Genomic DNA, 20,602 nt, shown 5'->3' on the forward strand with positions numbered 1-20,602 from the left:
CTGATAGGGTGTCATAACGTCCACAGAATGTTGGTGGACAACGAAAGTGCTGTGAACATCCTGTTCCAGATAGCTTTTGAAAGAATAAACTTGGACGAGGCCGACTTGAAGCCCGCCTCGATCCCTCTATATGGTTTTACAGGGGACCACCTGATCCCCAAAAGAACGATCTTGCTTCCAGTCACGTTGGGTGACTTTGACGAAGTGACCAAGGTAACTGAATTCTTGGTAGTAGATTACCCATCCACTTTTAATGGTATTGTTAGTGTATATTAGTGTATGCCCTAGAAACCATTCGTGTTATCGGTTTCAGAGCATTTTGTCTTGTATATATATATATCATAAATAATAGAAGAAAGAGTTCTTCAATTCATATATGTAAATTGCTTCCTTTATTCAGTCATGCATTTAAAATAAAGTATGTATATGAATTGTCCAGATGATTCATTTAATCGGTAAATAATTACGAAAAGGGTTCCCTACGGAAGCAATATAAATTTGGGCAACTATATTGACAGTAGGCATACCGGATGCTTCGAAAGATATCATGAGTTGATAAGTACGGATGACGACGATAGTCGTCACTGGGGCATTGGTATGGATTAACGGTTGGGTGAACTGTTTTTCGAATGTGACCGAATAACGACAAATCACTTGGAAAAGCATGTAGTCAATGATTTAGTTTGGTTATATAGTGCACGATGTAGTCCTTTGACCTGAGACATTGTAGTCGGATCGGATATGGATGCGTATGGTCATACGGTGTATAAGTACGAGACTAATCATGTTTCGTACAATAAAGCTTTGGTCATGGTTGTTCATATGCGGAAATGAACGATGGTCAAGAGGGGATCCATTGACTCGGAAATATAGGATCGGGAGTACCGCTGACTCATCCGGATTCGAGTTCCTAGACGAACATCGAGAAAGTCAGAAAACTGAATCTCTGGCCAGAGTCTATTATTAGTCATACAAAGTAAGTTTGTGATGACGATGTCCGGATATATTGATCGACAATTTGATAGAAGATCGGTTTAGGATTTTGACGTTCCATGAACATACTCGATTAGGATATCTCAATGGAGGGACTTTACCTGCATGGTACGTATGATCCGAAATGGGTTTGATGAAGTATTTCTTCATCGTGGTTTAGGGACTATGACACATTGCTAGATGTTTACCATAGTCGTTGGGCCTCCGGACAGGTTTCTGGATCATCCAGAACCGGCTCACGGCTAATCCACGGTGGACCTATGGCACACCAATAGCCTTGGGAAGTTAGAGAAGGATGGAGAGAGAAATGATTATCCGAGAGGGCTAGCACCTTCCGAGGGTAATACGGGATTTCTATAGTAATAGTACATAGAAATCATTTGTGACATTTAAGGGTAAAATGGTAAGCAAATATTTAATTATTATCTTAAAGTGTAAGATTAATGAGATGAACAAAAATAACTTTTAATAGTTAAAGGGTAAAAAGGGGTAAATTTTTGGGTTGTTAATGTAAACTAGTTTAGTTTACATGGGCCCTTGAATAATATTGATTATTCAAAGGGTAGCATATTAAATTCGTGGGGTCCCTTTATAAAATAAGATTTTATTGGGCTTGGAAGTGAAAAATAAATAATTGCAATATTGCCCAAGTATATATAAGTGCAAAAGGTTGCATTTTTGTTCATTCTTGACTAGTTCACAAAAACACAAACCAAAACTCTCTCTCAAACCCAAGGCCACTCTCTAATCTCTCAAAGTGGTGTTAAAGTGTGGAGGTTTCATCCTTTTGAAGCTAATCTTCATCAATCCAAAGCAAAGGAGTAGGTATAATCTCTTTTCCAAGCTTTGTTTGAAAACTGATTTTAGAATCCATGCTTTCATGCTTTCATTCTCCATCTCCACCACTCTTCATGCATACTGATTCTTACAGGTATCCTAGGGTGACCTCTACTGAGAAACTTCAAGGCGGTCACTTTAATATACCATCTGAAGATGAAGTTCCCCACCCTGATGGGGATAGGGGAAGTCAGCAGATCTCAGCGCGCATCTCACGACTGTTATTTGAAAGCAGTATAGATGGCATGCAAAGGGAAAGGTATCTCGCACGGCATTCCCTAACAGGCGATGGCAATCAGCTAGATCGAGCCACAGCCTGGCCCAGTCGAGGATAATATGGATCCTTATATTCAGGAATGCCCTTCTAGTGGGCCAGTTGAGGATCTGTCTGAAGTATCGATCGACTAGAGCGAGCCGAGCAAAGTGTTAAGGATTGGGAGCAATCTCAACCCCTAGCTCACCACCGAACTGACCAGCTTCCTTAGAGAGAATATCGATGTGTTTGCATGGTCGCATGCAGATATGGTCGGGATCAGCCTAGATATTATTTGTCATGCATTGAACATCGACAGTAAAGCTAAGCCGGTTCGCCAAAAGAGAAGAGCGATGGATCCGGAACGATACGCCACCTTGAAACTTGAGGTAGATAATCTTCTTCGAAATGGATCCATCCGAGAAGCGCTCTATCTGACCTGGGTTACCAAAACGGTTCTAGTAAAGAAGCCCAACGACAAATGGCGGACTTGTATCGACTTCACCGACCTCAGTAAGGCATGCCCAAAAGATAGCTTTCCCTATGCCCAGAATCGACCAGCTCGTGGATGCCACCTCTAAGCACGAGTTGCTGAGTTTTATGGACACGTACTCGGGATACAATCAAATTCTGATGTACACGCCGGACGAAGAGCATACATCCTTTGTTACAGATCGGGGGCTGTACTGCTACAAAGAGTTATGCCCTTCGGCCTTAAGAACGCTGGCACAACTTACCAACGGTTGGTTAACCAAATGTTCTCCGAACAGATCAGAAAATCGATGGAGGTCTATGAAAATGACATGCTGGTCAAGTCGCATGTCGCTTCAGATCACATAGCACATCTCGCTGAGATGTTCGACATCCTCTGGCAATACAGAATAAAGCTAAACCCCCTCAAGTGCTCATTCGAAGTATCCTCGGGAAAATTCCTAGGGTACATGGTTAACCAACGGGGAATAGAGATTAACCTCGAGAAAATCCAAGCTCTCCTCGATATGAAAAGCCCAACCAACAAAAAGCAGGTCATGGGCCTCAATGGGCGAATAGCGGCACTAAGTCGCTTCATATCGAGGGCGACAAATCGCTGCTTGCCTTTTTTCAATGTTCTAAGGGCCAATAAAAAGTTTGAGTGGACTTCCAAGTGCGAACAGGCATTCCAGAATATTAAAGAACACCTCAGGAAGCCACCTCTCCTGTCTAAGCCTCTCCCGCAAGCAATCCTCCTCTTGTATTTGTCCGTTTCTCAGTTCGCGGTTAGTGCAGCCTTGGTTCGGGAGGAGAACAGGGTCCAATGGCCAGTGTATTACACAAGCAAGCGTCTGTTGGATGCCAAGATGCGGTATCCGAAAATGAAACGGTTAGCCTATGCCCTGCTGATTGCTTCCAGAAAATTACGACCCTACTTCCACGCCCATACGATCCATGTAATGACCAATTACTCGCTCAAGCAGGTCCTCCAGAAGCCGGAGGCGTCGGGTAAATTATTTAAATGGGCCATGGAATTAAGTCAGTTTGATCTAAAGTACAGACCGAAATCAACTATCAAAGGGCAGGTTGTTGCCGACTTCATATCAGAATTCTCATATCATCCGACGAATGAGTCGGAGCAACAGCCCAGCGAAGTCATTCAGGAAACTACTCAAAATCTATCGACCTGGAGCCTCTACGTCGATGGATCATCGAACAGAAAGAGGGCTGAGACTGGTCTTCTCCTTTTGAGTCTCGAAGGGGCTTGCATTCATGGCATTCTCCGGTTCGGTTTTAAGGCAACCAATAATGAGGCCGAGTATAAAGCTCTGCTCGCTGGACTGCGATTGGCCAGAGAAATAGGTGCAACCACGATCAGCATCCACAGCGACTCCATGCTAGTCGTCAACAAGATTTTGGGAGAGTACCAAGCCAAGGAAGAAAATATGATCAGCTATCTGAAGAAAGCTAAGGCTGCACTCGAGCCGTCCAAGCACTTTACGATCACACAGATTCCTAGAGATAGCAACTTTGTGGCAGATGCCTTGACAAGGATAGCCTCGTCATTAGACTCAGATGCACCGGAGAGCATTCCTGTTCGATTCATCGGGACCCCTAGTATCAGCCTAATGGAACAGGACATGAATGTAACAGAATTAGATTCCTGGGTGACCCTTATCATTCAGTATCTCGGGGACGGGACCTTGCCTGACGACAAGGTCGAGGTAAGGACTCTGCGAACAAGATCTGCTTATTACACCCTCATCGGAGACCAGTTGTACAGGCGAGGGTTTAGTGCCCCTCTCCTCCGATGTGTAACTAGCAAAGAAGCAGATTACATCATGAGGGAGATACATGAAGGGATCTGCGGTAATCACACCGCCGCACGATCTCTCGCCAACAAAGTTGTTCGTCAAGAGTACTACTAGCCCCTAATCCAAGAAGACGCCTACAACTTTGTCAAAAGGTATGACAAGTGCCAACGGTTCGATAACATACTGCGAGCTCCTTCCTACCAGTTGATAACCATGACCAGCCCCTGGCCATTCTCCATATGGGGAATCGATCTCATCGGTCCCATGCCAGTTAGTAAAGAGAGAGTAAAGTATGCCGTGGTCGCGGTGGTTAACTTCACCAAGTGGGTCGAAGCAGAACCATTAGCCACGATCACAACTAGAAAGCTCAAGGACTTCGTCTTCAAGAACATTGTGTGCCGCTATGGGATTCCTCATACTCTTATCTCGGACAATGGTAAACAATTCGACAACGAGGAGTTCAAACAGTTTTGCGACGAGTTGGGTATTCATAAAAAATTTGCCTCAGTCGCAAGGCCGCAAGCAAATGGTCAAGTTGAAGCTGTTAACAAAACCATCAAGCACACTCTGAAGGCAAAACTTGGCGCAGCCAAAGGGAATTGGGCCGACGACCTCCCCAAAGTCCTATGGGCATACAGGACAACTCCGAGAAACTCTACCTCAGAAACCTCTTTTTCGCTAGCATATGGCTGCGAAGCGATGATCCCTGTGGAGGTAGGAACCGATTCACTTCGGAGCGACCTATACAACGAAGCCGACAATGAAGCGCTTATACGGGCAAGTCTGGACCTAGTCGAAGAACATTGCAGCAAGGCTCAGCTAAAAATAGCAGCCTATCAGCAGTGCGCGAAGAGGTTCTTCGACTCTAAGGTCAGAAGAAGAGACTTCCAAGTCGACGACCTTGTTTTGAAGGAAGTTCTTCTCGGTAATAGAGAACCAAGTATGGGGGTTTTAGGACCGAACTGGGAAGGTCCATACCGTATCGCCAAAATGATAAGACCGGGGACTTATCATCTCAAAAGGCTGAATGGTTCTGAAGTACCCCGAGCTTGGAATGCTGAGCATCTTCGACCATATTATCAGTAATTCCGAACTCAGTCTTTCCTTGTAAAGATTTTATTTCTCGCAATCTTTGTAAATAACAAGTGTATTATCCTATTGTAATATCTTTCCACATGTAATTTTGCTCGCACAGACGTGTTGTAATCATGTTCGCATAGACTTGTTCTAATGTTATAAACGGTTAGAATGCAATCTCATATATAACATGGGGTACAGAAATTGTAAGTGCTCGAGAGATTAAGAAAGATGCATTTCATTAATAAGTACAGCGAACAAGATCCCAAAAATAAATTATAATTATCGGCCCAGATCCCTAACTCCTAGAGGCCCGACCTCGTCATCTTAGGGCTGGTCGCCATCCGCCTGGTCGGCTGTGGGCTTCTTCGGGGCGTATCCCGAAGCATCTTCCTGATCAAATCCTTGGGCGGCTCCGCTGCTTCCTCATCGTCGAGCCGTGCCATGGATATGAGAGTTTCCCGCCAATCCTCCGGGAGGTCGGACATATCAATCTCCGGATTCTTCGACCGCAAGGCATAAATGGACTTAATCGCCCATTCAACAACCTTTGTCTCGATCTCCACCGCTTGGCTCTGCATCTCTTCGGTCAGTGAAGTAACTTCCCTGACTTGCTTGGAGTTCGGCCTCGAGAGCCTGCCTTTGCTTCTCTGAGGCCTCCTTCTCCTGCTCTACTTGGAAGGCCAGCTGAGAGGTCGTTTTGAGCTCCTGGTATTTCTCGTCGATCTCCCTAGAGAGCCTGGCTATAGTCCTCTGGAGTTCCTTTATCTCCTCCTTGTGTTTCTCGAGCTCGGTCTTTTGAAAATCCACCATACGAAGAGCCGCATTCCTTTTGCTCAGGTACTGGTTCGCCAATTCAGTGGATAGCTCCTTTTCTACTTTGGCGGCTTCCAGGTCCCGCTTGACCCACGCATTCTCTTCCTTCAACGCGACCTCTCCCACAGCAGCTCCCAACCGAACCTTTTGTAATGATAGTTGCATAGAGAGCAGAGCTTGCGAACAAGAAGAATAATGACAGTTTCCTACCAAAAATGAAAAGGTAAAGTCCTCACTGAGGACAGTTCGTTTTACCTTGCTTATGTGCTGGATTGATGTGGACATCAGGTCCACATGGTTGGAACCCACGAACTCTTCAAATACTTTCGCGAGTCTGCACTCCAATAGGGCAAAGACCGCCAGTTGCAAATGATCCGACAGTTGTCCCATCGAGTCCAACACTGGAGTGTCCTTGCAAGTGCCCCTGGCAGGGGTGTCGCCCACTGGTTCCTTACCTGACCTCTTTCCAGTACCCGCGACCTCGCTTTGACCTGCTCGAGATGCTCCCGAAGCAGTGGGAATGCCTGGCTGCGACCTCCCGGGCTGAACGCCTAGATCCTCTGGTTCGGACTTTGACTCTTCGACTCGAATTTTTTGCCTCTTCCTAGGTCGCTGGGCCATTGTCTTTTGCTTCGGGCGAGCAGCCAAAGGCTGGGAAGTGCCCATAGGTCGGACTTGGGTGCCCGTCGAAGGTTGGGAAGTCTCAGTAGGACACGCCGAAGCACCCGATGTTGCCCTTTGGCCGGGGGACCATTGGGAGCAACTTCGGTCGTCCTAGCAGTCCTCGCTCGAGGGAAAGTAAACTGCCTGCGTCGTGGCAACCTTGGCACCTTCGGAGGCATGGTTGCTGCATGTGAACGTCGTTAGTAAAAATAGTTCATTGCGCAATCGAAAAAGACCCAATTAACGCAACTTACTCTGTGGGGGCTCTAAGGTCGCGTCTACGTTGAAGAAACCGTATCTACGCAGATTTGCGGTTGTCACGAGCAGCCTTGCGTCGCGACTCGCTTCGGGTAGGAAACCGAAAGCTACGATTCTGTCTGGGTCTGCGAGTAGCTCTAAACTGGTCGTCTTGTTAACTACCAGAAAAATAAACAGATCGTTAGCAAAAGAAACAGAGTCAATAAATTCGTTAAGGGAAAGGAACCTACTCGGGTCCTGGAAGCGGCAAAGGTTGTCGTAAAGAAATAAGAAAAACTTCGTTTCGTAGGCCCTCGCGTTACTAGGGTAACTATGTATCCCTGCTGCTATAGTAGGTCGCCTGGACAAGTAGTAGGAATCCTTGTCCTTACTCTTTTTTAGGATATACGAGCAACCGAGCTCTACCGCAGTTAGCTCACCCAATCCGTCCTCATGACACGCGATGTACATGGCAACGGCAATCATGTACGTGTTCGGCATGAGTTACATCGGCGCGATCCCGAAATGATCCAGGACCGACCTGACAAAAGGGTGGAAAGGGATCAACCCCTCACCCTTGAAGATTTCCTCGGAGATCGCGGCCAACCCACGCGGCGGATACCGAGCTATGCGCGTCCTATCACAGAAGACATCCACGCAGATAGCGTATTGGTCTATCACCCTTTCGAGCTCATCCTCAGTAAGTACCGAGAAGATCTCTATAATGGGGCTCGCAAGAACATCCTGCGTAGACGAACTGGTCCCTTCCTCGGATCTGGTCGTTGAGGGGTCCATTCTACTACAGTTTGCAAAAGCGACAAGCAGGGAATCTTTTAGCCCTCGTACACTATTTCGTACAATGACGTGGAGGAAAGCAAACACTTCCCTTCCTAAATCCCAGAAAAACCCTAACAGAATATTTCGAGCCGCCATTCATGGCTCGAACCCAACAAGAACATTTCGTCTCCGATCAATTACCGGCAGACTGATATCGTTTATCAACTATTGGGAGTAAGAAATAAAAACAGAAAGCGATCCTTACCTCTTGGAATATGAAGACGAATCTTTCTGCTTCGAATAACAGATACGCGCTGGTTTGGAAGGCAAAGAATCCAAGTTTTCAAAAGTCTCATGCTCTCTCTGAAAAGATGAGTATGGTGACATTGCCTGAAATGAGCCTGGGTTTTATAGCAAAAGGATTGGCGCTTGGTTTTCCTGAAATCAAACGACGTTTGGGCGAAAAAATGTATCTCATCATTGATCGTGACTACGTGTCGCAGATCCGCAAGGAATGGTGATCGTCACGCTCCAAGAAAACCAAATCGTCGTCCTTCTCCGTTGAAAAACTCAAGCAACGGCACGTTCTCATTCCGTATTAAATGCACCCCAATCTGCATTTAATGCTCCGATAGGGGATATCATTTCAGCATATCATGCATTTAATGTGCATGGCTGGCATTAATTGCGCACAGGACACGTCTGTCATAGCAGAAGGCATTTCATTAAATGTATCCATTACGAAAATGCAACAGGTAATGTCTGAAGAGATCGTTACGTAGAACACTCTTCGTCTGACCAGTCACGAAGCAACGTGACTCCTCGGTTCTACCCCATTGGTCGCGAAGTGACGTGACTCTCGACGAGTATTCAGTTCCGAAACAGCCCAATCCCTTGTCCAGAGGAGAATTCCAAGTATAATTAGGTCATGAACTTCGGAAAATCGAAATCAAAGCACTGGTATGGTCTAAAATCATGTCGTTCATCCTTAAGCAAAGACTGTATCTGGTCGCACGCACAAAAGCGGAGTCTCGATCTCTTTTCAAACAGGTCGGAATCCCCAGAATTTCCTCGAAGGCGTCTTGTCATGGCATGAATTATAGTTTCCAAGGTTCGATTCTCAAACCTTAAAAACTAGGGGACTTCTGTTATGCCTGAAAAAGTAGGGCAAACGCAAGACCTAGTCAGCATAAAAAGTCAGAGCTTAGGTAGGTCCGTAGCCAGTCAAAGGCAGCCACGTCACACAATGGCATGGACGGCATGCTGCGCATCAGACCAGCCAGGAGCTAGAATGATTCCACGTGTCTAATCCCTGCACCAAATCGCGTAAATCGCTCTAGAAGGTGGGCAATGGGACATAAAGAAGGATTTGCACGGATAATCCCACCAACTCACAGATTTAGTAATCATAACCTTAATCCATCTCACTATAAATTGAGAGCTCCTCTCTCATTTGGGGGATTAGCTAATCTCTCTAAAGAAAAATAGCATTCTCTTTCTTGTGTAATCATTTGTAAGTCAGTCTGCTGAACGCGACCTGACCATTATTATTAATACAAAATCAATGGATGTAGGATTCGCTTCTTTGAGCATCCGAACCACTTTAAACGATGTTCTCTATTGCTTTTACTCTCACTCTCTCATCCACGTGTGTCTTCTGGGCCAGCTCAGTATTTCACACGTGCGTTTGGTTGGTGTCAAAATCACATATCAACAAATACTTTGCTATAGAAATAACTCAATTTATATTCTCTTTATTGTAATTGAAGTTTTTGTAGAATAAACTAATTGTGGCAGTTTGTAATGCACATGGGAACAACTCTCACAAGAAACTAAAGAAAATAACTTAGCACTTTTTGAATTGTCAAAGACCATTGTCGTTAGGGAAGAATTGTTACATTTGGTTATGTTGTGGAAATAAAGTTTTTGATGCAGTTCTTGAGTTGAAAGAATTGTTACATCTGGTTGTGTTGTGGAAATTGTTACATTATTGTGGATGAGAAGGGATAAGAGTTTGTTATTTTTTGGTGATGGACGGGTTTGAACTTTTCTCATGGATTATTTTTTATTAACTTGTTTTTCCCCTTTACATTATTGTAGATTGTAACTTTACCATGAAGGCCTGAATTGAAGAAGTCTAGACTTTGGGGATTTGAATTTTGAAGTCAAGCCTAAATTAAGATGGTTGAAGTCTTGAAGAAGACTTTTTCTATTTGAAAACTTTTCACTTTTTATGCCAATGTTTTCATTAAATGACTAATTTATGATGGAATACTTTATGTTTGTTTTGTTGGATTCAGGATTTGAAAATACCACCATTTAATTTGTTTTTCACACAAATAATACAACAACAATAACCAAAAAATAAATAAAAATGTAATAAATTTCTGCATTTGGTGACTAAAATGTAAAAAATGTAGAATTTAGGGTTTTATTGGAAATTCGGTTTGATAACTTATGATCGGATAACCGAACCGAAATTTGGTTCATTTTAAATTTTGTTTATGTCATAAATCGGTCCGGTTTCGGTTTAGCCTTTTACCAAAACCGAATAATCGGTTTGTTTTTTGGTTTACGCAATCCGGTTCAATTAACTGAATTATCCCATCCCTAAATAAAAGAATAAAAGGAAGTCTTAACATAATGTCCCAAAATGCAAGAATTTTCGTATTATAGTTTTTAATAATGTTTTTCATTAATTTTTTACTAAATAAACTGATATTAATGCTTTCCATAATTATGTAGAAAATGAGTGTAATGCTAATACTACAAGTAAATATGGTAAATATAAATAATTTTTTTTATGTCAAATTAGGTAAAGATAGAATTTTAATTTCAATAAATACTATTTAAGGAAGTAGAATTAAAGAATTCAATAAAAAGAAAAAAATTGGATATGATTTTAATTAAATATGTAGATTTTATCAATCTCCTAATATAAACCAGGTTATTAAATAAATCAAACCAAGATACAATTGTGAAAATAGGTTTCTTTGTATTTAAATTTAAATTATTTCCATATTAATAATTCATTTTAATGTCATTATAACATCATAACTCTTGCTTAATATTTTTAATTACATCATTTATTAATTCTTTTATTTACTAATAAAAAAAATCCCCAAGTGGTTGAAAATTTGTATTGACATATTATATTCATGTTCTTATATTGTCAAGATATAATAAAATTTAGTCAACTCTTATATAACTTATTAATTAATGTCATTGACATTTATAAAAAAAATTATGGTTATGTTAATGGGTATCCTGGGTAACATGTTAATGACATTAAAATCCAAGAATTCAAATCAATCTTTAAACTAAATATTTCTTAAAATAACAAAGATAACTTTTGTGATTTATACGTGTTTTAAATACCGGTATATGTTAATAAAAATCAAAATGGGTTATATTTGTGGTATAACTTCTTCTTTTTCTTTTTATTATTATCTTTAACTATGTATTTAAATGACGACATTTGTTGTTTTCTCTTTTATCATGCAACCCATTATTATTATTATTATTTTTAATTTCAGAAATTAAATGAATCACTTAGGCATGAGTGGAATTTGAAAAAAAATTATTATTTTGAATAGGAATAATGCTACATTACAAACTACTAGTTCAAATTATTCTATAAAATAGTATTACAATTTATGTATGTTTGACAATATAGTCTCCTTTTAATTTATTTAATTATCTTAAATCTAAATTTATCAATTATATGAAAACACATCAATTTTTATAAAAGTCTTTTATACAAAATCCAATTGTTTAAACATATATAAATAATTTAACTATCCTTAATCTTTATCTTGAGTTTGATGAGTAATATCTTTAATTTATTTAATTAATGTTAATTTATTAGCTTTAATTCATGAATTGTATTATAATTAATATGAAATAAAAACAATAAGAAACTCCTATACAACATAAATGGGAAGGCGTGCAAAAATAATAAAAAAGAAGAAGAGTAAACGATATTTTTCGACTCAAGGTTTGGCTAATCTACATTCCCACCCTTAGTTTCATAAATTACAAATTCTCATCTTTAAATTAACCAAAAAAATACGGTTTAATTTAATAGTTAAAAGAGTAAAATGGACATTTCAAACATAAAAATTTCAAAACAATCATTCACTTCTTAAATTCACCACATCGGTGATTTTAGGTCATTCTGACCCGTTTCTGGCGTAGTCAACCCCTCCCGACACTACCATTATAATCTCTTCAACCCCCACATCAAAACCCCTAATCTCTCTGTTTGATTGAATTCCCCAATCGCCAATCAGTACTCTTAGTTTCAGTTGGCGTTTCATCCAAATTCTAGCACCAAAAACCACCTCCAACACCACCAATTGCATCACCTGCTCTCCCCCACCAAAATCTCCAACATCGTCGATCGTAATTGCCCGTTGATTGTCGTCGCCTTTCCCTTAGGTTTTTGTGTTTTGTCGTATATTTCCATCCAAATTTTGGTACCTCATCGAGGTGCAATCAAGTGGAAAAATTAAGAGATTTGGTGAGGAGGATAATGAAATGTTGATGGTGGCGTCGGGGAGGTCCAATTAGCTTAATTGGGATCTTCTCTTAAGATTATTTGAGAAAAATGGGGAGGTTCAATTAGCTTAATTGGGATCTTCTCTTAAGATTATTTGAGAAAAATTTGAGACATGTGAGTTATTTTGAGAGAAAAATTACAGTATTAATTTAGGAGTGAGAATCTACCATTTATGAAAACAGGGGTGAGAAGAGGTTCGCGTGGAAAAATATCGTTTACTCTAATCGTGACATCTAGTCAGGCCATGTTAGAGACAGCGAGTGACAGGCTGGTTGATGGAGAAATAGGAGCGTTTTCATATGATGACGAGAGACTCTTGAAAGTGTAAACTGTCAGGCGTCGGTCGCCAGAAGGATGTGTGACTTAAACATTTGAATAAATAAATGGCCGGCAAATCTAGTAGTTATACTAGTTTCATGACACGTCGGCAGCCGTCAAGTTGGCTCAAGCACTACAGTACATGCATTGCCATTTGTCTTTTTCTTCTCTAAACAAATTTCTTTAATGGGTTTAAACATCACCACCCCTCTAGTTTTTGAAATTGCCAGTTGGTCCCTCAATTTAATTGAGTCAATTATACCAATTTGTACAACAGCTTTCCCTGTCGTTAAATTTAACTGTTGACCAATCTTGACCACTAAATGACAATATTATCCTTTTTTCTAAATTAAAAAAGCCTAAAAATACTACAAAAATCTTAAATTTATAAAAAAAAAATTAAATCATAAAAACCATAATTTTTTTTTTGGAAAAAGTAATTAAAAACCTACCACGTTTAAAACATTTTCTATATTTTTCTGGAAAAAGTAATAAAAAAATCATTCTTACCGAAACATCTCACACAAGTCCCTTGAGAATTAAGCTCTATACCAATTTGTCGTAACAATGAACAATTAAAGCAAATGACTTACCGACACATGTCACATAAGTCCCTTGAGAATTAAACTCTGATACCAATTTATTATAACAATGAACAATTAAAGCAAATATAACAACAGATTAAGAAGATTAATTGCAAAAAAAGAACTGATTCTCCATTAATAAAACTATATTTTCTCTACTACACTCACACTAGGAATCATTTAAAGTTACAGAGAATACAAAAAAAACTGCAAAACAACCGCTTAAAAAACTTAACAAAACTAAACAATAACCGTAAAAAAACTAACAGTAACTTTGCCACCTTACATCACTTTTGTGTTGCAGCAGCATTTAAATGTACATCTACAACAGGAGTTTCCTTGGTCCGCCTCAGTTAAACTCATAAGAACAAGATTTTCAAAAAACGATTGTGATTTTTTGAAAGAAATAAACAAAATAAAACTGATTAATCAATATGATCATAGACTAGTCACTTTTGAAAGGATCTTTAGGAATGAGCTGTAAGGCTCTATGAGAGATTAAAAAAATAGTGTTTACTATGTTGACTCGAAAGGATTACATGGTATATTTATTCCACCAAAAATTCTCCAGTTGTATTCCTCTAATTGGCAGTAATATAATGCTTTGTGTAGCTAAAATCTAACATAAAATTCAACTTAAATAGACAGGTAAAATCTCACTAGAGATTTTCTTGCTGAAGATTGGAAATTTCACATGCTCTTCCTATGTTTAGTCAAAGTCAACAAAAATCAGCCATTCGATTCAAGGAATCTCTTATTCCAATGAAAAAGGGAATCTTCAAGGAAATGGTTCATAGAGAGAGAGCCAAGAGTATCCAATTGTCCAAGCAGGATGAATTCTTCTTCTTCTACAGGTGTTCCTGACATGAACTATCATGTTTTTCTTAGTTTTAGAGGTGAGGATACTCGTGAAAGTTTTACTAGTCATCTCTACGGAGCATTGTGTTCGAAAAAGGTCACAACTTACATCGACAACCAGCTTATAAGAGGAGAAGAAATCTCCCTTTCACTTTTCAAAGCAATCGAAGAATCAAAGATTTCGGTTATAATTTTCTCAAAAGGCTATGCAGCTTCCAAATGGTGCCTTCAAGAACTTGTAAAGATCCTTGAATGCAAGAAAGTGTATGGTCAAATTGTAATACCCGTTTTCTATAACGTAGATCCTTCACATGTAAGGAATCAAACTGGAAATTTTGGAGATGCATTTGCTGAGCTTGTCGAGCGGTTTAAGGAGAGCTTAGAGATGGTACAACAATGGAAGATTGCTTTGAGGGAAGCAGCCAACTTATCTGGCTGGGATTCAAATGTTATTCGGTAAATTTCTATAAATATAAAACTTACAGTTTCTGCGGATTTGATCACTTTTGTCAATAAGTTTATGAAATATCTGCATAGTTGATTTTACCTCGTACCAACTTTTAACTTTAATTGAAGGGGCAATTACCGATTTATTTTTATTATGAATATCTTTATTCCCAATTTTAACTTTAAGCATAAGCAGTGAATTTATTCAGTTGACAATTTCATTGAGTAGCATAATTTTTTATTTTTTTTTCATTTATTGTTAAATGTTTTCAACATTGATTTAAGAGGTACTTCAATTATTAAATATTCTCCAAGGATTTGCAAAGTCGAGCATAATTAGATTGCATTCGATCATCAATCCAAATTATGTTGTTAACATACTTTAAGTAAGAAAATACTCTTTATCATATCTTATAATCCATTTATTAGTAATTCTTACCATTTTTATTTATCTAAATTATTTTTAATTAGTAACATGTAAGACAGAGAGATTATATTGTGAAATTTCCCATGTTCAAGAATGGAGGAATGAACGTGGTTAATGGAATTGAAATTATGTTTTCTATCTTTTTGACTAATGATTTTTCGTTATATGTTGTTGTTTCTTCTTTTCATTTAGGCATGAATCTCTTCTTATAGAGAAAATCGTCCAAGACATTTTGAAGAGGCTGAATGATATGTCTCCTGATGATAATAATGATTTGGTTGGGGTAAAATCAAGCATTGAGAAAATCGAATCATTGTTATGCATTGGATTAAATGAAGTTCGTGTTATAGGAATTTGGGGCATTGGCGGTATAGGTAAAACAACAATTGCTGCTGCCATATTCAATAAAATCTCATGTCATTTTGAAAGTTCATACTTTGCTGAAAATGTTAGGGAAGAGTTGGAGAATCCTAATGGACTATCTCACTTGCGGCAAGAACTTCTTTCAACTATATTAGAGGATAAGAATATATGCATTGGTACTCCTAATATAGGTAATAATTTTATAAAATCTAGGCTTCGTGCTAAGAAAGTTTTGATTGTTTTTGATGATGTGATGTGCTCAGAGCAAATTTCAGGATTAATCGGAGATCTTAAATGCTTGAATTTAGGAAGTCGAGTCATCATAACTACTAGGGATAAGCAAGTGCTTCAGAATTGCGGAGTGAATCAAATACATAAAGTTTCGGGATTATCTAATGATGATGCTCTAAAGCTTTTTTGTCGATATGCCTTTAGACAAAACCATCCCTTGGTAGGTTATACAAAACTATCAAATAGGGTAGTAACATATGCTAAAGGTGTTCCGTTGGCTCTTAGGGTTCTAGGTTCCCTTCTACTTGGTAGAGGGAAAATAGATTGGGAAAGTGCAGTGGTTAAAATGGAAAACATTCCTCATAAGAATATCCAAAAGGTTCTAAAAATAAGTTACAATGGACTAGATGATGAAGAGAAGAATATATTTTTGGATATTGCATGTTTCTTTAAAGGGTGGGATAGCTGCCTTGTAAAAGAAATCTTGGACGCCAGTGGTTTTTCTGCACAAATTGGAATGAGGGTTCTCATTGATAAGTCTCTCATAAATATATCAAAATACATGATTACAATGCATGACCTCCTTCAAGAAATGGGTAGAGAAATCGTTCGACAGGAATCTGTTAATGATCCTGGTAAATGTAGTCGATTGTGGAATCATAAAGATATCTACCATGTCTTGACAAAAAATACGGTGAGAGCTGAGGCCATTATTATTTATTTTATTAAGTGAGATTTAGCTAGAAGAAAATATTAGCTGCAAAATTACAAATTTTTTTGTTAGACAATTAACATAAGATTCTAGAAATTAATGGTACTTAACTTGTGTTGTCTTTATTATTAGGGAACAAAAGCAATTCAGGGTATATGCTTGGACATGTCTAAAATAAATAATATGCACTTAAAGAGTCGTGTCTTCACAAAGATGCATAACCTGAGATTCTTGAAACTATACAACTCCAATTACCAAGAGAGAAATATTAAGGTGCATAATTTCCAAGGTCTTGGCTCTATTTTCACTGAGCTAAGGTATCTCTATTGGGATGGATATGCAATGAAATCATTGCCATCAAATTTTTATCGAGAGAATCTTGTTGCACTTGACATGCCTCGCAGCAATGTTCAACAACTATGGAATGGTGTTCAGGTATATCTTGATTTTTCATAGCAATATTTTTCTTTTCAAAAATTCCTAGGGGTTGTTTGATTTTTTCGTTTAATACTTTAATAAAATTTAAGTTACATCTAATACTTAATAGTGTAAAGATATGTGATACGTTTATTTTTAAATTAATGATGTCTAAATAAAAGTTTCCAATTTTTATTTTACTAACATGTCCTTATGTTGACTATAATATTTTTAAGGTTATATATATATATATAAACTATAATATTTTTAAGGTTAATTATATAAAAAAAAAAAATTGCTTAATTTTAGGAATTATATTATTTAACTATTAATTATATTACTGTAATTCGCGAGAAGTAGAAGAATATGGACAAAGATATGAAATTAGATTAAATGAGAAATATGTATTTTTATAGTTAAATATGACTTTTATATATTTCCTTTTACACTTAAGAGAAAAACAAAGATTTTTTTTTACTTATTAGAATTAGTGATCTAGTCTTTAAACTAAAAAATAAACGAGAAAATCACTTCAATTGTTTTTATTGTTAAGTGTTGAAATCAAACAAGCCTTAGTCTAGAAAGATGCTAATTTGAGATGATCATTTGCTTGTTTTCTTACAGCATCTTGCTAAGTTGAAACATTTCAACCTTAGTTACTCAAAGAACTTAAAGAAGCTCCCAAATCTCTCTAAAGCCCCCGATCTTCAGAGATTGATTCTAGATGGTTGTACAAGTTTACTTGAGATGACTTCCTCTATCCAGAATCTCAAGAAGCTTGTTATCCTAAATTTAAAAAATTGCAAAAGTCTTGACAGTCTTCCAACTAGCCTTCATTCAAAAGCTCTAAGAGATGTTATTTTCTCTGGTTGCTCAAATCTCAAGACTGCTCCAACTATCTCATGCAATGTGGAAAGCTTATATCTGGATGGAACTGCTATAAAAGAATTACCCGTAATCCAACATCCATCAAGACTAGAGATATTAGATCTTGAAAATTGTTTAAGGCTTGAAAGTCTTCCAAACAACATTTGTAAGTTGAAATCTCTTAAATATCTTACTCTTTCTTGTTGCTCAAAGCTTGAAAAATTACCTGATGAAATAGGAAGTTTAGAAGCTCTGTCAGAACTCAAAGCTGTGGAAACTGCCATAATAAAATTACCATCATCCATTGTGCATTTGAACAAACTTCTTGGATTGTACTTATGGGGATGTAAGGGTCAAGAGTTGGTGGGTTTGGAATTGCCTCCTTTGTTAGGTATGCGTTCTCTAAGAATTCTAGATCTAACTGATTGCCAAATCACAAAGTTACCTGACAATTTGTATTGGCTATCCTCTTTGGAAGAGTTATATCTAGCCAGAAACAATTTTGAGAGCATACCAGAGAGCATCATAGACCTTTCTAATCTGTCATTTCTGGAGTTAAGCTTCTGCGAAACGCTTCAATCTTTACCTGAGCTTCCAAGGGTTCTAGATATGCAAGTACATAGCTGCCCCTCATTAGAACTATTACCAGATTTATCATTTTTGTTCTCACCTTTATCGAGTGAACAGAAAGTTAACCTTGCCAATTGTTTCAAATTGGATTTGAAGGCGCTCGGAGAAAATGTGAAAGATGCTCTAGCAAAAATTCATTTCAAGGTTCTCTTTTCACTTCCTCCTTTTACATGATGTTGATTTATTTATTTTTTTCACATACAAAGTTAAAACTATCTTACAAGTGATGATTTTGTCCGTGTAGGAATTTTATCAAGCCGTCAGAGCGACTATTTGTTTCCCTGGAAATGACATTCCAGAGTGGTTCAACTTTCAAAGCACAAGATCTTCTATAACTCTCGAGCTGCCACCAGGTTGGATCAGTGAAAACTTTCTTGGATTTGCTATGTGTGTTGTATTATCATTTCCAGACCATCACATTGTTGGCAAGGATTTCTATGTTCGTTGTGAGTGCAAGACCAAAACAAAAGATGGAGAGTTGAAAACCATCTTTGGTCATTTGTATGCTTGGGACATGTTTTATGGTGGATCGCCTGACTATGTCAAATCAGATCATGTATTCCTTACTTGGGAGCCACGGGATGTATGGAAAGCGATAGATGACTGCTATGTTGAGTTGCATGACATTGATAAAGCAACCTTTGAATTCCTTGTTGAGGATTTTGAATGTGAGGTGAAAAAATGTGGCATGCATTTATTGTATGCCCAAGATTTTGGGGAATCAAGTGGAACCGAAAGTTTTAACTTTGATACTGAAGAGGAAGATGCCCCACCGCCCTCCAAGAGGTTGAAAGTCTACAACTAAAAATAAATTATGCACAAGAGCAAGCCCAATGATGTCTTTAATTATATCTCATTGTATCATAATTACGTCTTACTATAAAGAATAATTTGATATTTATTTCTTGAAATTTGATTGAATTGACGAGGAAAAGTGTTCCTTTCCATAATCTTGTGATATGAGTTGGATCCTGATTTATTTTCTATCTCTACGTGAAAGGAACAAGCTCCAAGTTGTACCCCCCTCCTCTGTTATAACTGTCTGGTTTCTTTGTGATAAAATAATCTTGATTGGTTTAAGGTAATCTGATGTGGCACAGTGAGGATAACGAGTGAATCATAAATCAATAATATTATTCTTCCCAAATTTCATATCTCAAATGATATATCTGCTCCAAAACCCAGACCTAGGATCGGTCCTTGAGAGGACCAGACCTAGGAGGCTTGGTCCCAAAACTGGACCAGACCTAAGGAGGAGGTCCTGGGCTCTCCACTGGGCCCTCCTCCAAGGCCCAGGCCTAGGACCAAAATTTTTTGTATTTTTTTAATATAGTCCCTTGCCAAATCACATAAAACCCCCTGTTAATTTTAAAATAAATATAAATTACGAAGGCTAAAATAAAATTTTACAAAATTTATAAAAAAAAAAATCTTCCCGGTCTAAAATTTTTTATAAAATTTATAAATTTTACCCCTAAAATATACTAAAAACCCCCTATAAAATTTCGTTTTGCCCTCAAAATATAAAAAAAATTGACGGGGGGAAAAAAAATTATCCAAACCCATGGGACCGGTCCTGGGCCCATGGGACCAGTCCCTATGAGGCCTAAGGCCTAGTCCGGGTCCTAATTTTTCTCATGGGCCTCGGACCTGTTCCAAGCCCATGAGTGACTGGTCCCATTTGGGACCAGTCCCAAACGGGCCCAGGCCTGGGCCTGCTTGGGACCGGTCCCTGCCCACCTCTAGATATATCCTTATATGTATATTGACATGTAAATAAAATGATGATGCATTGAATAGTATGACAATGTTCATATAATGATACCTAAAATATAAAATTTGGGATGAATAGTATTACTCGTCACAAATTCTATTGATTTTGAGAATACCCGAAAAAATAACGAATAATTCAATAAAGCATTCATTCTATAAATATCTGGAATATTGAATAAACAAAACTAGTTGATTCTCATAAAAATCATTTGCAATGTATTCCACATCATTCCCTAAACTCATAATAATAAAATAATACTACATAATAATTACAATTAAAATATCCGTAAGAGCATTTTCACCTCATTGATAAAAATCAATTGCACTGACCATATCATTCTCTCCAAAGTGGAGGGAATTTGTACTTGAATTTCGTACATGAACAACTCTATATTCAATTCTCTTTAATCAAAGACTTATTCAAATTGATCTCTATGTTGTTGAAATAAAGAGAGCTTTGAGGAATCATATGATTT

General features: G+C 38.2%; 1 protein-coding gene across 1 annotated transcript; it reads left to right on the forward strand.

The window, feature by feature from the left end:
- The first annotated feature begins 14,233 nt into the window (after positions 1-14,233).
- Positions 14,234-19,315, forward strand: LOC116138847 (disease resistance-like protein DSC1). The gene is made up of 5 exons (XM_031424506.1): positions 14,234-14,715; positions 15,326-16,421; positions 16,572-16,874; positions 17,481-18,497; positions 18,598-19,315. Exons 1-5 carry the CDS (start codon positions 14,234-14,236, stop codon positions 19,156-19,158), a joined length of 3,459 nt encoding a protein of 1,152 aa, XP_031280366.1. The 3' UTR covers positions 19,159-19,315.
- Positions 19,316-20,602: the final 1,287 nt, after the last annotated feature.

This window comes from Pistacia vera, unplaced genomic scaffold, assembly GCF_008641045.1.
Source record: "Pistacia vera cultivar Batoury unplaced genomic scaffold, PisVer_v2 Contig344, whole genome shotgun sequence".
NCBI lineage: Eukaryota > Viridiplantae > Streptophyta > Magnoliopsida > Sapindales > Anacardiaceae > Pistacia > Pistacia vera.

Coding starts and splice junctions, on each gene's coding strand:
- LOC116138847 (XM_031424506.1), top strand. CDS start 14,234: ATGAATTCTTCTTCTTCTACAGGTGTTCCTGACATGAACTATCATGTT. Junction 16,875..17,480: donor AACTATGGAATGGTGTTCAG/GTATATCTTGAT, acceptor GTTTTCTTACAG/CATCTTGCTAAGTTGAAACA. Junction 18,498..18,597: donor TAGCAAAAATTCATTTCAAG/GTTCTCTTTTCA, acceptor TTGTCCGTGTAG/GAATTTTATCAAGCCGTCAG.